This window comes from Xiphophorus couchianus, chromosome 11 (genome assembly GCF_001444195.1).
Source record: "Xiphophorus couchianus chromosome 11, X_couchianus-1.0, whole genome shotgun sequence".
NCBI lineage: Eukaryota > Metazoa > Chordata > Actinopteri > Cyprinodontiformes > Poeciliidae > Xiphophorus > Xiphophorus couchianus.
The window spans coordinates 13,735,000-13,755,529 of NC_040238.1; the positions used below are offsets into that span (position 1 = coordinate 13,735,000).

At 41.1% G+C, this 20,530-nt stretch overlaps 2 protein-coding genes across 4 annotated transcripts; one reads left to right on the plus strand and one right to left on the minus strand.

The window, feature by feature from the left end:
- Nucleotides 1-4,161: 4,161 nt before the first annotated feature.
- zmat2 (zinc finger, matrin-type 2) lies at nt 4,162-7,770 on the minus strand. Of its 2 annotated transcripts, none has more exons than XM_028032108.1 (6): nt 7,722-7,770; nt 6,692-6,774; nt 6,437-6,562; nt 6,286-6,359; nt 5,552-5,697; nt 4,162-4,625 (listed from the first exon to the last, which is right to left on the minus strand). In XM_028032108.1, exons 1-6 carry the CDS (start codon nt 7,737-7,739, stop codon nt 4,482-4,484), a joined length of 591 nt encoding a protein of 196 aa, XP_027887909.1. In that variant the 5' UTR covers nt 7,740-7,770; the 3' UTR covers nt 4,162-4,481. The 2 variants fall into 2 exon arrangements, with proteins under 2 accessions (XP_027887909.1, XP_027887908.1); XM_028032107.1 differs by having other exon boundaries at nt 6,437-6,560; nt 6,675-6,774.
- Nucleotides 6,774-20,292, plus strand: slbp2 (stem-loop binding protein 2). 2 transcript variants are annotated; one of them, XM_028032106.1, is made up of 11 exons: nt 6,774-7,664; nt 13,365-13,385; nt 13,493-13,694; nt 15,004-15,159; nt 15,585-15,662; nt 16,047-16,127; nt 16,255-16,398; nt 17,244-17,405; nt 17,488-17,638; nt 18,576-18,702; nt 19,733-20,292. In XM_028032106.1, exons 3-11 carry the CDS (start codon nt 13,642-13,644, stop codon nt 19,795-19,797), a joined length of 1,017 nt encoding a protein of 338 aa, XP_027887907.1. In that variant the 5' UTR covers nt 6,774-7,664; nt 13,365-13,385; nt 13,493-13,641; the 3' UTR covers nt 19,798-20,292. The 2 variants fall into 2 exon arrangements, with proteins under 2 accessions (XP_027887907.1, XP_027887906.1); XM_028032105.1 differs by having other exon boundaries at nt 13,365-13,694.
- The last annotated feature ends 238 nt before the right edge of the window (nt 20,293-20,530 follow it).

A 20,530-nucleotide genomic window follows, 5' to 3' on the forward strand; every position in this document is an offset into this window, starting at 1 on the left:
CCTCACAGAAACCAATCGACTAATTCTCTGACTGCAACGGAAGTAAACATGTGAAATATTCACTGAAGCACTGAGTCATAAATAAAAACCCCAGGTCGGGTTGACTAATGGCGACAGACCACAAATGACGGCCACATCCTGTCTTGCAGCAAATCGTGCAAGCTAGCTGCTATTTTCTCCTAGCAGCAGCCAGTAAACAAGCAGTCAGGGTAGTTTACTGACAACCCTTTTAAATCGGGTCTAAGTACAGACCCGATTTAAAACATGACAATGTACTCCTGACACCTTGACGAAGGTTCTTCTATTTCCTGTGATTAAAGACAAAGCTGGAACAATTGGCAGCTCTGATAATTATAAACCTATAGCCCTAGCAAGTACACTGTCTAAAGTCTTAGCTAATTCTTTTGCCAAACTTTGCTAAGATAGTTATGTCTACAGACAATCAATTTGGATTCAAGTACAAACATGGCACTGATTTGTGTATACATGGCTTAAAAGAATTATTGAATAATTACAGTAGCAAAAATTCTACGGTTTTTTAGACATCACTAAGGCTTTTGATCGTGTAAATCACAGAAAACCTTTTTTTTTTTTTTACCCCTCCAGGGGGTCTTTTGTGGGCTCTAGTGTCCCTTATATGATAGTGGGCTGACAGGAAAGGAGAGGGGGGAAGACATGCGGCAAATGTTGTCGGGTCCGGGAGTCAAACCTGCGACGGCCGCATCGAGGACTGAAGGCCTCCAAATACGGGTACGCCACCACGGCACGCCCCAGAAAACTGTTTTTAAAACTGTGCCAAGCTAATGTGCCCAAATGCACAGTAAGATGTCTGTCCTATTGGTATGCTAATCAAACTATGCAGGTCAAATGGGACAACTGTGTGTCTGTATTCTTCCGTCTCAGTAATGGAGTCAGACAAGAAAGCATTTTATCCCCTAAATCAGTGGTGCCCAAAGTCGGTCCTCGAGGATCCGCATCCTGCATGTTTTAGTTCTTCCCATGGTGGCAGTAACAACTTTTTCATGTAAGAACATGCCAATGTTCTTGTTAGTCCTTCTAATGAGCCATCATTTGATCCAGGTGCGTTAAACTAGGGAGAGAATTAAGACATGTAGGATTCTATCCCTCAAGGACCGACTTTGGACACCCCTGCCCTATATTGTTTCATTTTTATATGAATGACCTCTCTAAGCAGCTAAACCTGTGTACAACTGGCTGTATGGTTGGAGATACAATTATAAATCATTTAATGTACGCTGATGACCTACTGGTTTTTAGTTCAGCTGGTCTTCAGAAGCTGCTTAATGTCTGTTCAGCATACGGTGAATTAAATGATGTTGAATTCAATCCATCAAAAAGTCTCATTTTGATTTGTCACACTAAAGAGGACAAAAATAGGGTATTTCCAAATTTCAAGCTGTCTGGGATTTTATTGAACGTCTCAAATGAAGTAAAATATCTTGGTCATGTGTTGACAGACCGTCTGTCTGATGACGAGGACGTTTACCGTCAGGTTCGAATGATATTTGCTTAGGCAAATATCCGGTCCGTAAGTTTGGATTCTGTTCTGATGAAGTGAAACTGAACTTGTTTAGAGCATATTGTACATCACTGGGGCTGCACAGTGGCGCAGTTGGTAGCACTGTTGCCTTGCAGCAAGAAGGTCCTGGGTTCGATTCCCGGCCGGGGTCTTTCTGCATGGAGTTTGCATGTTCTCCCTGTGCATGCGTGGGTTCTCTCCGGGTACTCCGGCTTCCTCCCGCGGTCCAAAAACATGACTGTCAGGTCAATTGGTTTCTCTAAATTCTCCCTAGGTGTGAGTGTGTGTGCATGGTTGTTTGTCCTGTATGTCTCTGTGTTGCCCTGCGACAGACTGGCGACCTGTCCAGGGTGTACCCCGCCTCTCGCCCGGAACGTAGCTGGGGATAGGCACCAGCAACCCTCCCGACCCCATTAGGGACAAGGGTGCACAGAAAATGGATGGATGGATGGATGGACATCACTGTATGCTGCACATTTGTGGTGCAACTTTAAAAAAGCCAGTCTTCGAAGATTGAAGGTGGCTTATAATGATGCACTGAGACTCTTGTTTAATAAGCCCAGATGGACCAGTGCCAGTGAACTGTTTGTATCTGCTCGCGTCAGCACTTTGCAGGCTGTTTTAAGAAAGCTTATGTATAAATTTATTTGTCGTCTAAATGAGTCTAACAATGGAATTATCCTACTGTTGACTAATATTAAATCCCTTGCAGTAAAGTACTCACCTGTACTTTGGAGACATTGGTATGACTGCCTCCTGACTGGTTAGGGGCCTTTTTCATGTACTTTTTATTCTTCTATTGTATTAATTGTTTTCATTTTTATATAATTTGGACTTTGAGTGTGTAATAAAATCTATCTATTCAAGATTTCTGTTTCTTATTTCAGAAAAAACTCATATTACATTAATATAGCATGAAAATGTTAATATTTCTTGATGATTATGAGTTAAAGAAAATAAAAACGCTCAGAAACATGTTAAATATTAGAAACTCCTGGTGTTCCAAACACCTGCAGAGGTTTCCTGAACACATAAGGTGAAGATGGTTGCTCAGAGTGCTGTGCTACTGAAGGAAGGTTGAGTGGAAGGAAAAAGTGTAAAAAATCTAAAGGGGCAGTATTATAAAAAATGTACTTTTGTGAGCTTTACATCATGTTGTGTTATACTCTCAGTAAAAACAAACCTGGAATGTTGCCCTGGTCTCCATGGTAACCATTCAGAGGGCCTAAGCACCTATTTCAACAAAGCTCCACCTCCCACTCCCACTGTGCTCCTGCAAACTACTGGCAGCAGCAACTAGCAAACACCTAGGAACTCCACATCTGCTGAACTCCTAACAACGGTTGTAATCAGCTTCATGATGTTCTGAGTGTCGGAAAGAGCAGGAGCTTCTTAAAGAGACAGAGGCCCAATTGTTAGGCAATAAATAACTGAAGGTAAAATAGTCGCTTGATTGTGCTATAAAATGGAATTATGTGACTGAAAAATATGATACTGGCCCTCTAAGAACAGTGTGTTGAACATAAAAGTTTCCATTTCATTTAGAAATCGAACAGACACCCTACAGAGTCTGGAGGAAGAGGAGGGACCAACGATGAAGATGAATGTTTTATCAGCAGAAGCTCCTTCATGCCACTGATGCAGTAATTAAAGCTAAAGGAACCCAGACCAGAACTGAAGAACATTTTTCTGTTTAAATTGGGGGGTTTTTCCATTTTTTTCTCCGAAGAGTTTTTGCGGCGCTAGTGGCTCATATTATTTTTTGTACAGTAGGCAGACAGGAAGGAGAGTGAGGAGAGGGGGGAAGACATGCAGTAAAGGTCATCAGGACCGGGAGTCGAACCCGCGACGTCCGCGTCGAGGGCTAAGTCCTCCAAACGTGGGGCGTGCTAACCACTACGCCACCACAGCACCCTCCTGTTTAGTTTGTTTTATTGATCTCACGGAATATTCTGATTTCTGTTGAGTTCTCTGGTCCAGAATCATGGACCAGAACATGATTCTGGGGTGACTGTGGCTCTTTGGTAGAGTAGTCGTCTTGCGATCCGAAGGTTGTAGGTACGATTCCAGCTTCCTCCTGCCACATGTCTATGTACCTCTGGGCAAGGCACTTAACCCCAAATTGCATATGTGTGTGTTTGTGAGTGCAACTGGGTGAATGTGACTCTAGTGTAAAGCGCTTTGACTGGTCAAAATGACTGGAAAAGCGCTATATGAGTTCAGTCCATTTACAAATGAAGGCTGAAATATTTCACTGTGTGATTAAACAGAGTTCCTATTCCTGGGAAAAAAATAATTTCATTTTTTTAATGTCATTTTTTATTTTTTTGTGTGTGTACATCCAGGATATAGATGCTCAGCAGAGTAAAAATAACATTTTGTTCTGATCTGGATGATCAGCTGGTTCTGGTCATTTTTCAGCAGCGCAGAGGAAACAACCAACTTCCTTGTCTACTTCCTGTTGATCAAACGCCACGGCGCCGCAGATAGAGGCTGAACTCGTTCAGCGTCTCGGATCAGAAAGAATCTGCTTTAAAATGATCAGATTAATAATCCATCATCCTGCAGATGAACTGAATTATGCAATTAAAATGTTTCAGCAGCTGAAACTACAACAATCATCCAGAAGTCAATGATTTTATTAAAATATGAACAGAAATAAAAGCAGCTTCTCCTCCTGATTCCAATCATTTCCACTTTCAACAGAAACGCTGAACGCAGCGAACCCAGACGACGCTGGATGCTGATTGGCTGACGGGTCGCAGTCCGACTCCGCAGGAGAACAGCCTACTGGGTCACGGCGTCTGACTAACCAGCTGCTCAGAGCCACACAACCTGCCAAAATAAGAGTCTGTCTGGGAATGCAGAGCAGGACGAGTCCTGATCTGAGTCTCTGAACTAGTCCCAGTGTGCAGCAGGAACTGGTCCCAGTGTGCAGAAGTCAGTGGCTCTTCTTGGACGAGCCGAACCCGGAGAATCCCATGACGGCGGCCATCTCGTCGTCCTCCTCCAGCTCCACGTCGTCCTCAGCTCGCCGCTTCCTCTCCTTCTGCTTCTCCTTCTTGTAGGCCTTCGCCTTCTCCTCCTGCAGGAGACACAGGCCGCAGAGACAGGCTATGAGGACAGGAGGCGTCACTCTGACTAAATACACTGCAGTACAAACCATTGACCGGCCAGTTTGACCAGGACCTGCAGCAGGGTGATTAGGGCCATTGTAGATAGAAAAAAGGAGCAAATTTAAAACAAAATAAATTTAAACTCCTGATTTGGTTTAATGAGTATTATTTTGTTTCATGTATCAACCAATCACAGCCAAGACTAGACCTGCTGTTTTATCTCAGAAAGACTTCAGAAGTAAAAACCACCAGGGCAAATTCTAGTGTTAACAGTTTTCTTCTTTTTTTTTTGTAGCAACATTTGGCCCAAACTCCTCACCAGTAGCTGGCAGTAATGCTCCCTCATTAACATTTTATTTTCTGGATAAACTCAACTACTAATTATTCAGATAAAATAAAAATTGATTTCTAAGACAGAAAGCCCTCTGGAAAGAGGTTCCGCAGCATCCAGTGCAGGTCCACCAGGTTCCGAAACAGCTTTTTCCGACTTGCCATCAGACTGCTGAACTCTTAACTGGACTGCACTTAAAATCTGGTCTCCACTTTATACCTTGCACATGTACAGAGCTAAATAACTTCTATTTTACTGTCAGTCCTGCACTTTATATTTTATATTTAGATTTATATTCATATTTTATACTGTATTTTATTTTATTCTGGAGTAACCTCACAACATTGGAAGCTCAAAACATTGTCCTGAGCCGTATGCAACAAAATTTCGTTCTGTATACACCCTGTGCATGCAAAATGACAATAAAGTCAGTCTAAGTCTAAGTCAGTCTAAGAAGGTAAATAAAGTCTGGATAGGGAATCCGCTTTGTTTCTGATGGTTTTATTGTGCATGTGTGGAGCGCAGTAAGGTCAGGGGGCCAGCAGGGGGCGTGGCCTGACTCACCTCCTCCCTCAGCTCCTTCATTCGCTCCTCAAAGTCATACTCCTTCTGCTTCTCCTCCAGCTTCTTCTTGTTCACCTCGAAGCGTTTCTTCACCTGATCCAGAGACGAGCGCTCCACCCGCATCGACATGCCCAGGTTCCTCTGGTCTGCTCACACACACACCCCCGTACACACACACATACAGTTTACATATTAGGACTTTGACTTCCTTTCCTTTTAGTACCTGCATTCACGTCCTACATCCAAACTTGACCTCTGACCCTAAAATAGTGTGTCAACGAAGGCATGGGCAACATGGACTTAGAATGTGATCTCAGTATTTTGTAGTACTATTGTGATAACCATGAAAATGATGATAAGACCTATTACTCCTTTTTTAGGTAACTGCTGATCTTAAACCGTTTCTATTTTAAATAAACGACTTCAGGACGCCACATGCACAGAAACACGCTGAAAGAAGTTTGATTTATATCACTAAACCACCAGATACTTTATTTAATCATATTTCTGAATTTACTAATATTTTTTGATGGCGACGACCATCTCTACTGCCGTAAACAAAATGGCTGCTCTTTCAGCTAACAGCGGCTAGATCTTAGCAACCGGCTGCTATGGCTACAAGATTCAAGTCCAGACTAGAGAGACGAGTCTGACTCAGATGGCTCAGCTGATGGACTCACACTAAGCCAAAACACAGCGTTTCCATAGTAACAGTTGCTGGTTTGAGGACTCACGTTTCTTCCCGTTGATGTGATCCAGGAAGTTGATGGAGTCCTTCACCACACAGTCGCACACGTTGCAGTAGTACCTGGAACAGCAGAAGAAGAAACGAAGAGTCAGCACCGGCCAGGTGGCGTGGGGGCGGAGCCAACTCTGAACACCCACCCGCCCATCTCAGCCTGCGGCGTCGTCTTGGTGATGACGATGGTCTTCCCCAGCTTGGACTCCAGGTCCACCTTGTAGTCCCGGTGACGCAGGAGTTCCCGCTTGACAGGCGGGACAATCTTCCCTGGAGGAACGCAGAGAAAAGCTTTAACCTATGACCTCTGGGAAATCAGAGCTCTGCTTCTAATCAGCAGACAGAAACAGGAGGTGAAGCCATGTTGAAGACAGTTCTCCTCACCATCCCTCTTCTCCAGCTCCCTCTCCTCCACCAGACGTTTCTGAGCCAGAGACTCGTACTCGTCTTTGTCCCATTTCCGACGGAAGTCGTTCTTACTCGACTGGAAGAGGTCAAAGTTGAACATGAGAAAAGCTTCCAGAGAAACGGATCCTCAGAAACCTCCGGTTTACCTTACCAGATTGAACAATTTTTGTTCTGAATCAGGGAGAAGTAAACTGAAATAAATTCTGCAAAATTAACCTTTGACCAGATGTGTTTTTTCTGCAGTGATGAAAATGTTTATATTATAAATACTTCACTTTATCATATAATATATTTTTTATAGTAGTTATAGCTCCTCAGGAAACTGAAAAGATTAAACATTACTGTCATACAGTAAGTCTTCAGTCAGAGGCCTCTACAGATTTCTTGCTACTGGAGATGATCAAGGATTCTCTGAAGATATTCAGGTGATCAGTTACAGCAACATTTAGTTTCCCTTTAGGATAAATTTAGTATTGTTGAATTGAATAAATAATTACATGCATTTTTTTATTCTTTAAGATGATGTAGAACCCAAAGTGAGATTCAATTACGTAATAGCAAACACTATTTTCTACTTTAATACAGAATTATAACTTTTACTTTTAAAATCTCATACAATTAGATTTTTTAATCATTGCGCAAGCCGAGAACTATTTTATTTTGACAGACCGGAAGTTGGGTTGTAGCGGTTAGCTGAGCTTCTGCTAAAAGCTAAGCGTTTATTTATCGTCGGTTTTGCTTCAGAATAAAACCAGAAACACACGAACGACTGGTACCGACTGAAGCTCGAGTTTAAATGTACATATGGTCACAAACTGTGACTAAAGGCCTGATTATTGTTTTCGTCGTGGTCTGTTAGCATGCTAGCCGCTAGCATCAGCGCTCAGAAGCTCAATAGACGGCTTCAGGCGGAGCTGAAAGCGGTTCCGGTCGAAGGTGAAACCCGAATATTTACGGACACTTAAGGTTTGATGTTTAAAAAGTACAAATTAAATATTTAAACTATAATAGTGAAAAACTCACCCCACTGCCTGACGCCATCTTGTTTACTCGGTTACCGGAAATAGCTTCTTCTTCTTCTTCGTCTTTTTGTTTTTAATGGCGGTTGGCAAGCAACTTAATGGTGTGCATTACCGCCACCTACTGGTATGGAGTGTGGATCAGGACGCAACTTAAAAAAATAAAATAAAATAATAAAAAAAAACAAAAAACAAAAAAAAAACACTAAATCCTTTCTATCAGTTTAGTTTTCTTAAGAAATTTTATGAAATAACATAAATATTCAGAGGAAGAGGAATATCCCAAAATATCTGGTATTTTTAACTGTAACTTATTCTTAAGAAGCCTATATTCTAATTTCCTTCTCTCCTCGGAGTACTTTGGACATAACAATAAAACATGTTCTACTGTCTCTTCTTGAAGGCAAAGATCACAATTACCTGATGGATGTTTCCCCATTTTAAATAGTGTACTGTTTAAACCTGTATGACCAAAACGTAATCTGGATATAATGTTTTCTTCTTTTCTACTTCTTTCTGTTGCCCTCATTGCACCAACTGTCCTTTGAATACAATAAAGCCATCTACCAGTTCTTTCTTCTTCCCACTGCTTCTGCCATCTTCCCTTAACCTTTTGTTTTATAATAGATTTTATTTCCTCTTTACTAAAAGGAATCAGTATCTCAATGCAACTATTTTTTGAAGCTTGTTTTGCATATTTGTCCGCCAACTCATTTCCTTTTATTCCTATATGCGATGGAACCCATGTAAAAATGACAATTAATTCCATGGCCTGAATTCTATAAAGTATTAACTGAATCTCAAATAAAAGGTCTGGCCTACTATTAGACTGATTATGCTTAATTGAACATAATGATGAACTTGAATCAGAACAAATTAAACTTCTCAGAGGACGAACCTCTTCAATCCATCCTAATGCCAGAATTATTCCCATCATTTCCCCTGTAAACACTGAGACGTCATCAGAAATCCTCTTACATTTTTTAATACTAAATCCTGGAACGATAAATGACACCCCATTGTTGCTACTTAAACTTTTAGATGCATCTGTATACACTTGAACATAATTAAAGTATTTATTTTCTATATATGCTTGCACTGAGTATGATTCTAAAATATTTCCTTTTTTCCTCTTCTCCAACAAAGATAAATCCACAATGATTTCATGAAACAGAGATGGATGGACCGGTGATAATGGAACAGTTTCACTCATTTTTATAGATGATAAATCAAAATCTTTCACGTCCCTCTCTATCTCCCAACCAAAGGATTTTAAAGTCTTTTTCCCCTTTTCCCAGCTAGGTTTTAAAATTTCTTGACATGGATGATTTTCATACTGACCCTTTAAATAACTCCAGTAAGATAATCTTAACTGTAATCTTCTGAGGTAAAGTGGTATTTCCCCCATTTCAACTAACAAAGCTGAGATCGGAGTTGTTCTGATGGCTCCTGTACACAACCTCAAGGCTTGATACTGAATAATGTCTAATTTTTTAAGAAGTGTTTCTGATGCTGATCCAAAGGCCAGACTACCATAGTCTAATACAGATCTTATTAAACCCGTATATATTATTTTCAATGCTTTTCTCTCAGCGCCCCACTCTCTTCCCACCAAACACCTCATAATATTTAAAACTCTCTTACATTTATCCACTACTTTTTGAATATGTCTACTCCAAGTAAGTTTTTCATCCATCCACAAACCCAAAAATTTAAACTCATTTACTCTTTCTAAATCATGTTTATACAAATACAATTTTAAATCATTAGATACTTTCTTTCTAGTGAAAAATAAGGTCTTTGTTTTATCTATTGAAATTTTAAAACCCCAATTATATGACCACTCTTCTATACTATATATTGCTTCTTGTAATTTCTTAACTATAAATTTCAAGTTCTTACCCCTCTTCCAAATTGCTCCATCATCAGCAAATAATGAACAACCCATACCACTCTCCAAATTGTCAAACATATCATTAATCATAATAGAGAAAAATAAAGGACTCACAATACTTCCTTGAGGAGTTCCATTTTCAACAAAACATTTTTCTGACAACTGTTGACCTATTCTTACTTGTATAGATCTATTATGTAAAAAATCTTTTATCCAATTAAACATTGACCCTCTAACCCCCATTTTCCTTAATTTAATTAAAAACCCTTCTTTCCACATCATATCATAAGCTTTCTCTATGTCAAAGAAAACCGCCACCACACTCTCCTTATTAACTTGCCCTTTTCTGATTTCATGTTCTAAACACAAAATAGGATCCATAGTGCTTCTACCTTTCCTAAATCCACTTTGAAATTTTTTCAAATACCCCTTCTTCTCCACAAAATAACTCAATCTTTCATTTATCATTCTTTCCATTATTTTGCATATATGTGAAGTTAACGCAATAGGTCTATAACTTGTAGGATTTGACTTCTCTTTACCTGGTTTTAAGATTGGAACTATGATTGCTTCTTTCCATGCCAGAGGTAAAATACCCCCGTCCCATATCTTATTAAAGAAATCTAATAATATCTTTTTGGATGAAATACTAAGTTTTTTAATCATAATATAAGAAATATTGTCTTTTCCTGGAGAAGAATTTTTTGCTTTCCTTAAAGCGTTGTTTAATTCAAATAATGAAAAGGAATTATTCAATAGATCATTATATTCTGTATCTACTTCTAACAGGTTAATATTTTCCTTAATAATAGAAACTCTTTTCCTTATTTCTTCTGTATTTAAATTATTGCTACTATGAATTTCAACAAATTTCCTAGCCATCATATTTGCCTTCTCCTCCTCCTCATTTAAAGCCATTTCATCTCCATTCTTAAGAACTGGATATCCATATTCACTTCTAATTCCATTCATTCGTTTAATCATTCCCCAAATTTTTGAAATCTTTGTTTCCCTTCCTACTGTATTACAGAAATTTCCCCAATAAACCTTTTTAGCACTTTTTACCGTTCTTTTAACCAAAGCCTGTGACTTTTTATATCCCAGCAAATTCTCAAAATTCTGATTTCTCTTTAACAACCTAAAGGCTTTATTTCTGGATTTAATTGCCAAATCACATTCCTTTGTCCACCATGGTACTATTTTTTTCCTATACTTTCCTTTTTTCCTTTGAATTGTTCCATGTGCTGCTCCTGAAATAGCTTCACAAATAGAAGAGTTTACACTATCTATATCCAAATCAAAATGAACCTTTAGCAGTTTTTCATCACTTATTATTTTATATTTTTCCCAATCAACATTTCTAAATATCCATCTTTCTATATTTCTATTATCATCTTTCCCTATTTCTAAACCGATTTCAATCACAATAGGATAATGATCACTTCCTAATGTAGATTCCTTTAAAACTTTCCAATTACTAATCCCGGCAAAATTCACTGATACTAGAGTTAGATCTAGTGCTGATTCATTTCCATTTCTAATATCAATTCTTGTCCCTTCTCCATCATTAATACAAACCAATTGCTTCTTATCCATTAATTGTTCTACCACTTCTCCGTTTGCATCATTTTTATGACCCCACACAGTGCTATAGGCATTAAAATCTCCACAACAAATTAGATTTCTACCTAGACTTTTAAACATATCCTCCATTTGATCTAAATTCAGTTTTTTACATGGATTATAAAAATTTAATATCTTAATATTTTCCTTATTAATCCAGATTTCCACAGCTATCCATTCTAAAGATGATCCTTTATCTACAAACCTATACTGAATCCCTTGCTTAACAAATATTACACAACCTCCTCCACTTTCTTGCTCCCTATCCCGTCTAATGCTATCATATCCTGCTATCACAAAATCTAGCTCTGGTTTAAGCCATGTTTCCTGAACACAAATAATATCTGGTTTAATTTCCAAACAGTTTATATAACCTTTAAATTCTTGACCATTTGCTATTAGACTTCTTGCATTCCATTGTAAGATAATCATTACATTCTTCCTCCACCTTGTTTTCCATCTATTTCAAGCCTTTTATTTATTAGTTCCCAAGATAAATCCTTCACATCTAAAAATTTTTCTGCACCTTTCACTATAATTTTAATCTTTTCTGTTTTCTGTTTTACTTGATCAGTACAGTTGATTACATATGCCATGAATAATATTAATTTATCCATTGTGATTTCCATTCCAGATTGTGAAATCTTACTGGGCTCAGCCCTAATGCTAGACATTACTTGTTGATTTTCCTGAACCGCTCTTTTCTCTTGAATACTTTTTGTTGCCTCTGCATAAGTGATGTTTTTAATTGTTCTCAGCTGTTGAATTTCTGCTGCCTTTTTCCTTGCCTCACAACCTCCATACGCTACATTATGCTGACCACCACAATTACAGCATTTCACTTGTACATCCACTCCACATTCATCATATCGATGATCTCCTCCACATTTGGCACATCTTTGTTTCCCTTTACACACTGCTGCAATATGACCATACCTTTGGCATTTAAAACAGCGCAAAGGGGGAGGGACATATGGTCTCACAGGAAAACTCATGAATCCAATTTTAACCTTATCAGGAAGGACTTCTCCTTGAAACTCCAAAAGAATCGATAGGCTCTCCATTTTTTCTCCATTCACATGCTTCAACAATCTTTTCAATCTCCGAACTTCTCCCCCCTGTATGTTCTTTTTGAGTCTGTCTAAATCCTCCTCCAGCGGAATACCAGTGATAACACCACGTGATACTCTATTTTCTCCAACAATTACTTTCTCACCAACTACTTTTTTGCAAATGTTGTCAGTCTTCAAGCATTTATTCTTTTGGTCTTCAGATTTGTATTTTATCAACATGTTTCCATCTCGTAATGTTTTAACAAACTCTACCTCACCTATTTTCTTTTTTATTTCTCTTGAAACTTGTATCGGACTTAAGTTAATATTCATATCTTCCTTCCTGAATTTAAGAATTACCTTAAATTCTTCGTTTGTTACTTTCTTCCTAACCACTCTATTTTCCTCATCTGAGCTGCATTCTTCCAAAGTTCGCTTACTATTCTGGCTACCAATTACTCTATCCTCTTTCAAAACTTTATCTTTACCTCTACCTCTTCCTCTTCCTACCGGAGTCCAATCGTCAAAATCCATATCATCATCCTCACCACCTCCATCTGCCTTAGTTGTCATCCTAATCCAATTTCAATTTCAATTTTCAAAGATTTTTATTGGTTCTTTACATAAATCACCTTGTCCAATAGGACAATAGTCCAAAGTTTACATTGTCACAACATACCATTGTTAACTCAAAAAGGAACACACCAAGACAATACATACATAAAGATTTATAAAACAGAATAAGTTAAACCGATTAAAGGAAACAAAGGGGGAAAACAAGAAACGGAGGTTCGAGTTTGTGTTATTCAAGGTTGTTTCACTATTTTTAATAATTCAGTAGGCACTTCCCACTCGAAAATCTCCTCATCATTCTTTTCTCCTTGACTCCATTTAAAAATGTAATCTTTTTCATCCTAATCCAGTCACAAACCAGTTTATGCCCGGAATCCGCCGTTTGAGCTTCTCCACAAGTCCTCACTTCCCTTCTTCTTCTTCTTCTTCTTCTTGTTTTATGGCGGTTGGCAAACAACTTACCCCGGAAATAGCTGAAACTGACTTTTAAATTTGTGATTTGCAGCGCCCCCTGCAGGACAGGCAGGTAGTGATGGCAAACCAGGCAGATTTTAACAGAGGAAAATATAAACAGCTAAAATGCTGTCCTACAGGTGAACGGAAGTGAGTAAACTGGTTGTGAAATGATTACAGTTTCAGAAGAGAAGCGCCAGAGACGGAAGGTAACCCAGGTGTGGTCAGGTGAGCTTTGGGCCCCGCCCCCTTTCCAGCGCCGCAGGTGCGCCTCATTATAAGGCTGAGAATCAGAATGATGGCGTGTCTGTCTGAAGAGAAGAGCAGAAATGTCAACCAGCGGAGTGAAACCAGCAGCCCAGAGTCCGCTGCTGTCCTCCAGGTACGAACCAGAACCAGAACATGAACCTGCAGGCAGAGTTTGTAGAACCAGTTTCTAATTTAGAGGAGAACTGTTTCCTGTAATTTACATTGAGCTCTGTCTTTCTGACCTGTTGGCTGTTAATCTGATTACACTCTAAATGTTAAAGTTCTGCGCTTTGAACCTATTTTGGGTTTATTTCTTGACCCATTTGGACCGGCTGGTTCGGACTCTTGCTGTGTTTGGTCCTGAGTTTCACCTCCCAGGCTTAATGGTGTGTATTCAGAGGGTATCACCCAGAATCAGTCAAATAAAACTGATTTCCATCGGCATCGTCACCCAAAGGCTTTCTGGTTTTGGTCAATTTAAATGTAAAACTTTTTTTTCCCCTCTTACAGTTAATGAACTGTTGGGTTTTTCAGACAATTAAATCAATAAAATGGATAATTAATTCATTAATGAGGAAGTCTGCTGACCCAGACACTCGCTTTCTGCACATTTAAGCGACAAAAGGTCAAAGCTAAAGAAGCTGTCCGTTCAGAGTTCTGTATTAAAACCTACTGGAAAGTTGAGTGGAAGGATAAAGTGTGGTAGTAATAAAACTGAAGTCAACCTTGAGAGGATTATGAAGCAAAATGACTTTTTTCTTCGTCTACTGGAGGACGAGTGGAAAGAACCAGATTGCTTCCTGTTGGTGATGATCTGGGTCACCATGACATCATCTGGTTCTGGTCCACTGGGTCTCCTGGAGTTCAGTCAATGCAGCGGAGGAGTTTAGAGCTCCTCCTGGTTCCATTTTCCAGCTGGACTTGGTACCAACCTACAGTACCTGCTTTAATCACCATGGTAACACCAGCAAACTGGACTGACCTATAGCCTCATGGGGAATCTATGGAGTCAAGAGGAACATGAGACACCAGAACCAACGATGAAGACGAGCTGAGGTTCTATCAGAGTAATCAAAACCTCAGCAGAACCTGCATGCCACACCGCATGAATACAGGAACTCATGGAGCCCAGACCAGAACGGAGAGCAGAAGAGGAGGAACGTTTATGGATTAAAATAATTTTATTGGTCGGATGTAAAACTCAGGCTTTGAAATGATTTTTTTCACGAATTTGAGATTTTAAACTTGAAAATGCATAAATAAATTCTTGAAATATTTCACTGTACGGAACAGTTGTTTTCTAACTTTAATTCAGATCTTTAGGTGAAAATGTAAAAAGGTTCGAGATTAAATAAACTTTACTAGTTTATCAAACAAAGTCTAAATATTATGGGGGGGGGGGAACTTAAGTAAAACATGTCCCTCTGACCCGGTTCTGCCAGCTTCTCTTCCAGCCCCTGGTCGTGTGTTTGTGCCAATTCTTGGTCCGCGGCGATGTGGAGCGGCGTTCCCGACCTGATGCCCGCTGCCCAGGGAAGCTCCTCTCCCGAACCGTGGCTCCTCCCCGGCTGCAGCTCCGTCTTCGACACCCTGGTCAGGTAGGTGGCTCACCTGGTCACCGGCTACTAGCGGGAATTCAGGTAAGTGCTGCCCCCTAAAGGAAGGGATGGATAATTAAACTCCAGCAGGTCTTATTTGCCTTTGATCCAGACTGCAGTTCAGGTTCTTTCTCTCCAGGGGGCAGCACAGCTGAATTTTTTTTTTTTTTTTTTTTATGGAGACAAATTTCTGCTATGAAAGAAAAATTAAAAGTCCAACTGGAAGTCATTATTATACTGGAGCAAGACTTCATAGAGAAAGTTTTACACTCATAATTTTCACTTTTACTCAACGTCGTGTTGGAAGTTTTTTATCTCTTCTGGAAGCTGGCGTTTCCAGATTTTTTTTCTCTTGAGTGATCTCCTGAATTGTCTGCATTGTGTTGGATATTTGCTCCATAAGGGTTTTCCTTCTGGTTTTCCAGCAACACGTCTCCGATCCCGTCTCCTTCGGCTGCAAGCGGATTTCGAGGACGAGAGCGAACCGGAAGCAAGCCTCGCCGGTTTGTATCTCCACCGAGCCGCTTCTCTGCACCGCAGTACTTCATTGTTTTCTTCCTGGGATCCAGACTCTTAAAGCTGTCTGGATCATTTCATTCAGGACTTCAGGCTCCTGATGCTGCTGGAAGAAAAATGTGTAGATCAGGACAAACCTTCAGTCTGAAAAATGAAAATAAATTAGGGGTATCCAAAGTGCGGCTCGGGGGCCATTTGTGAACAAAACTATGACCCAAAAAATTTCAATCTACTAGATGAAGTATTCATCCTTTAATAACCAAACCTTCTACTTTTTATTGTTCAAAAATGTCAAAACGCCCTCATTTTTAAGGCTGCAGTTTTTAAAAATGTTTTCTTGAGTTGCTGATTCTTAAGGTTGTCCTCGGCAGGCCGTCCATCCTGGAGCGCTGCATCCTCAAGGTGTCCACCAGCAGTGTGGCGGTGGGGACGGACGACGTGGACGGGAAAAGGTCAGCGTGACGGTGACCCAGACTGGTCGGGTTTGTTTGAACCTCGGCTGATTTGCGCAGCATGTTTCGGCCTGCTTTATGGCGGGTTTGGTCTCCATGGTGACGGCTCGGCCTTCGTTTCCTGCAGGCCTTCGTTCCCCCGCTGCTACCCCCGATTGCCAGACCCGGCCAACACCGAGACGAATGCGGCGGTCCTGAAGCGCCGCCAGAAGCAGATCCAGTATGGGAAGAACACCAGTGGCTACCAGAACTACCTGCAGCAGGTCCCCAAGTGAGAAACCATCTCTGAAGTCGGGATGCAAACTATTAATTACTTTTTAATTAACCCACAATCAGTGTGTAAAGAAACATTAACTTTCAGGGTGATTTTATTCACCATTTAATTAAATTCATTTAGCATAAGTGCTAACCTCATACCATTTGAATTTTAGATAACCTTGGCAGAAAATTGTATTTTATTGGAATATATTTTTCAACACCGTCCAGTCTTTTGATTACAGGAAAATATGTAATTTTTATTAATCGCATTAATACAAATTAAGTTCTTATGATTTGTTGCAGCAGGGGTCCTTTGTCTTGTCAGCAATGTTTCCATTTCTAGCTGTGCTAGCTCGAGGAGCAACACAACTTGATGAATTTGACTGGCAGCAGCCAAGTAAATTACATTTAAATAAATTATTTAAACTTGTATTTAACAAAAAGAGTTTGGAAAACAGAAAAAAATCAAGATAAATGCAAGGTTTAAACATTTCTGGGATTAATTTTTTTTTTTTTAATTTTTGCATGCTTTTCCCCCCCTCATCTTCTCTCCGTCTCCTCCACAGCGCCCCCTGTTGGCTACCGTTTAAAAAACACTGCTGTAGGACACCACTGTCACCAGCATCACTGAACTGCACACAGTAGCTGCAATTAATCATATTTTCAAATTTGATATGTAATAATATACTCATGGCATAAATAGTAGAGAAAATACTTAAATCACGATATGGACAATTTAGGGTTTTTTTAAGCATCATTATTTGAAATTTCTTGACAATGATAAATTGTCACGATAAATGCCCACCTGTACTCTGAAGGCTTAGGCTCCACCTCCTGATCGGTTGATCTCCTCCACAGACACCTGCGGGACCCGAAGCTCCACCCAGCCACGCCCAACAAGTACCGGAAGTACAGCCGACGCTCGTGGGACATGCAGGTGCGTCTGTGGAGGCGCGCGCTGCACCTGTGGGACCCTCCGGCCAGCGATGCGCCGGACACGCCCGACCCAGTGGAGCAGCTGTAGGTGGAGCCTCTGCCGCCCCCTGCTGGACGCTCTCGGCAGCAGAAAGCGCAGCGTCTCACCCTCCTCTGGTGTCTGCAGGCAGAGCCAGCTGGCCAAGATGACGTCGGACCTGTGCGAGGACGGAGGAGACAAGCAGAGAGAGAAGGAGACTCCTGCAGCCTCTGATGCCTCCTCGGTGTCTCCTCTGTCTGTGGACGTTTCTGGAGCCTGGACCGTCCCGCTGTCCCCAGTAAGGCCTTGCCTCTGTACTCGCTGATTATTGCAGGAGGAAGTGGTTTCTGCCTCCAAACGATGGTCTGATGTAAACATCTAGCTAGTTTTCTACAGCTGCCCATCAGTCCTGCAAGTCAAGGGGTGATCAGTCACATGTGGCAGTATTTATATATCCTTCTATTGTCCACCCAGCAGGGGCTACTTCCTTGTAGCAAGAGGCCATATCCGTCCCAAACCAATCTACTGATCTCATTAATGATGGGCGGCCTGGTTACCAAGCAGGTGGCTAACATGCCTAGCCTGGTCATCCACTGGATTGTCTATTTCCTCTGCTGTTTGTCAGCATTGGATTGGCTAGCAGCTTCACCTAGGTTGGTCTCCTGCAACTTGTACTTTCTTCTTTAAAGGAAATGTTAAGAAAAATCGTTGGTATACAGTGTTTGTAGTGCCATGTGAAGTAGCCACTGCTGGTTGTGCAGTAGTCTTGATTTTGGTTTTTAAACCACATCATACACTCAAATGGTTTGCTTCATTGACTGAAACTAAAGTAAGTCTAGACCAACCAGTTAATAGGTTGATGTTTGGATTCTGACAGACTGTAGATATCCCAAAGTCTTTATCTGGGCTCATGGTTCATGGACTCTGCCTTGGGTTAGCTTGTCCTCACATAGAGGCTGATAAACCAGCTGCAGCGTAACTGCAACAGCTCGGCAATTTAAACGAGTCTGGCCCCTGATCACTGAAGTGTTTCATGTTGAGCCTGTGAGCCTGGTTTGGAGAACATGGAGACATGTATGGTTCTCCTCAGGGCTGGTTCATAACAGAACCCTGCGGGGTGATAAAACTGGTTTTATTCAGTCTATCGGTTTGTGCTGCAGGTAGACTTAATGATGTCTGAACGCGGTTCCGAGTCAGAACTCTGAATGACAGACCTGTTTTCCTTCGTCCGGCAGCCGGAGACAAGCCACCGGCCTTTTCGCTCTCCTCCTGGTCTCAGCTACTCCAGCAGGAGTCAACTAACCCCTGATGACGGCATGAATGACTGGCTCCGCCTCCTGATGGAGACCGACCACACCCCAGGTGAGGCCACACTCATCACTCATATAACACCTTTCAATCTCTAACTGAACCTGGGTCATGAAAGGATGGTTAACTTTTAACATTTTTTTTAAATATTAATTTGAGTTTTATTCCCGATAGATTTGGATCTAAGGTTGTATTCCCTCCTGATGGTCTGGTTGACTTGGTTATATTGGGTTCAAATCTTCTTTTTCTGTTCCATCTCCAGCTGCTGTTCTTTCTCTCTGCTCTGAGTCAAACCAACCAAACCCTTTGAGCAACCTGTTCCCCTCCTGGCCTGTGGGGGGCACTGCACAAAGAACCACTGAAGAAAATTACATACAAACCTCTGAAGACACTGAGCTTGACTTCCTCTTTCACCAAATGAAAACTAAATTGGAGTGCTTTTTAGCGGTTGGAGGATTTATGTCTCGTCTTTGGTTGAATACCACAAGTAATTTCTCTCGCTAGGCTAGCACATTAGCTTTGGTTGTATTTACCCAGAATGCCCTGCACTGTATTCCACTTCCTGCTTTTGGAGCGGGCTCCGGTCCGCTTGGCATTCACATATGCATTCAAACCAAGCCAGAGTTCACTTCAACCAAACCCAGACCGAGGTTTGTAGAACCAGAGGTCCATTAGCATGAGCATTCACACCTCACTAACCGAACCGGACTTTATCAAATGGACTGAACAGGGCTGGTGATAATGTAGCCTAAAAGTGATGTATGAACATGAAACAAACGTCAAGGTGGGTCCAACAGGGACTTTGTCTTCTTTCTTCCTTAGAAGTCCTGGAACCTGCAGTAACTCTTGTTGAACACTTGGGGGCAGCAGACATGTCAAGTCCTGCACTGACTCACTTCAGTTTCTGAATGAATGAAAACTTTAATCTAGAATCATTTTTAACCATCTGACTTTTTCTGGAAGCAGATTAAAATCTAAATCGGAAGCTTTCGGTATTCATTTTTGTTCCTGCAGGTCAGAACCGGACCAGAACCTTTTTCCAGATTTTAGATTTAACTCCTATTCCTCGGGTTTGTCTCCTCAGATTTCGGCTCTGATGACCAGCAGGTTCCTGTGTTTTCCGACCAGCTCTTCTGGAATCCGTATTGACGACCCGATCCAAGCCCCGTTGAACCTGATGTTGCCTGAACTGGACCTGACCTGTTTTCTGCTGATTCTGAACTCTAACCAATATTTTGGGGCTTTGGAGCCAGAAACTCACTCTTTTAAAGATCACCACAAACCTACGTCATTGCCGGTGGCGTGCGACCCGTCCCTGGTCCGGTCCCCGCCCCCGGCGGTTGGACGCCTTACTGTTAGCACTAGTTTTATTTGAACTGCGTCAGAATGAGCACAGTCACCTGCATCACGCCGGAATCCTGCACTGAGGGAACGTCACGAGTTTGTCCCGTTCGTCACTCGGTTCTTCACCTTCATCCTCTGCTCCTCCTCCTCATGTTTCTTTTAAAAAATGAAGCTCCTGATCAGTGGAGTCAAAGTGCTGCCACTTTTGTGTTCTGAGATTTCTTTTACTTCCAGGTGCTGCTTTATGAGTAAAGTGAAATGTGATTAATAAAGATGTAAATAAAGAGTTGAAACCTAAAACCTGACCTGATCTCTGCTTCAAACTGGGACTACTGGGAGAAGATGTACTGGTCCTGCTACCAGTGCAGGGCCAGCTAGCTCTGCGCTGGTGGTTCTGGAAGAGAAAAGGATGGCCCAGATGTTCCTGAATCGTTCAGCTCTTCAACTGAAGTTCCAGTGGATGCAGAATTAGTTCTTTATGCAGATGTTCTATTGTGGTTGGTCTTTAACATTTCTTTTTCAACATATATCATTTTGT

What these genes read in the sequence shown, in the direction of transcription:
- zmat2 (XM_028032107.1), bottom strand. An exon ending in GGAGCTGGAGAAGAGGGATG is followed by an intron (nt 6,561 to 6,674) that starts GTGAGGAGAACT and finishes GCGTTCCTCCAG; the next exon opens with GGAAGATTGTCCCGCCTGTC. An exon ending in TGAAGGAGCTGAGGGAGGAG is followed by an intron (nt 4,626 to 5,551) that starts GTGAGTCAGGCC and finishes TGTCTCCTGCAG; the next exon opens with GAGGAGAAGGCGAAGGCCTA.
- slbp2 (XM_028032105.1), top strand. Translation starts at nt 13,642, where the DNA reads ATGTCAACCAGCGGAGTGAAACCAGCAGCCCAGAGTCCGCTGCTGTCC. An exon ending in GACGACGTGGACGGGAAAAG is followed by an intron (nt 16,128 to 16,254) that starts GTCAGCGTGACG and finishes CGTTTCCTGCAG; the next exon opens with GCCTTCGTTCCCCCGCTGCT. An exon ending in TACCTGCAGCAGGTCCCCAA is followed by an intron (nt 16,399 to 17,243) that starts GTGAGAAACCAT and finishes TCTCCTCCACAG; the next exon opens with ACACCTGCGGGACCCGAAGC.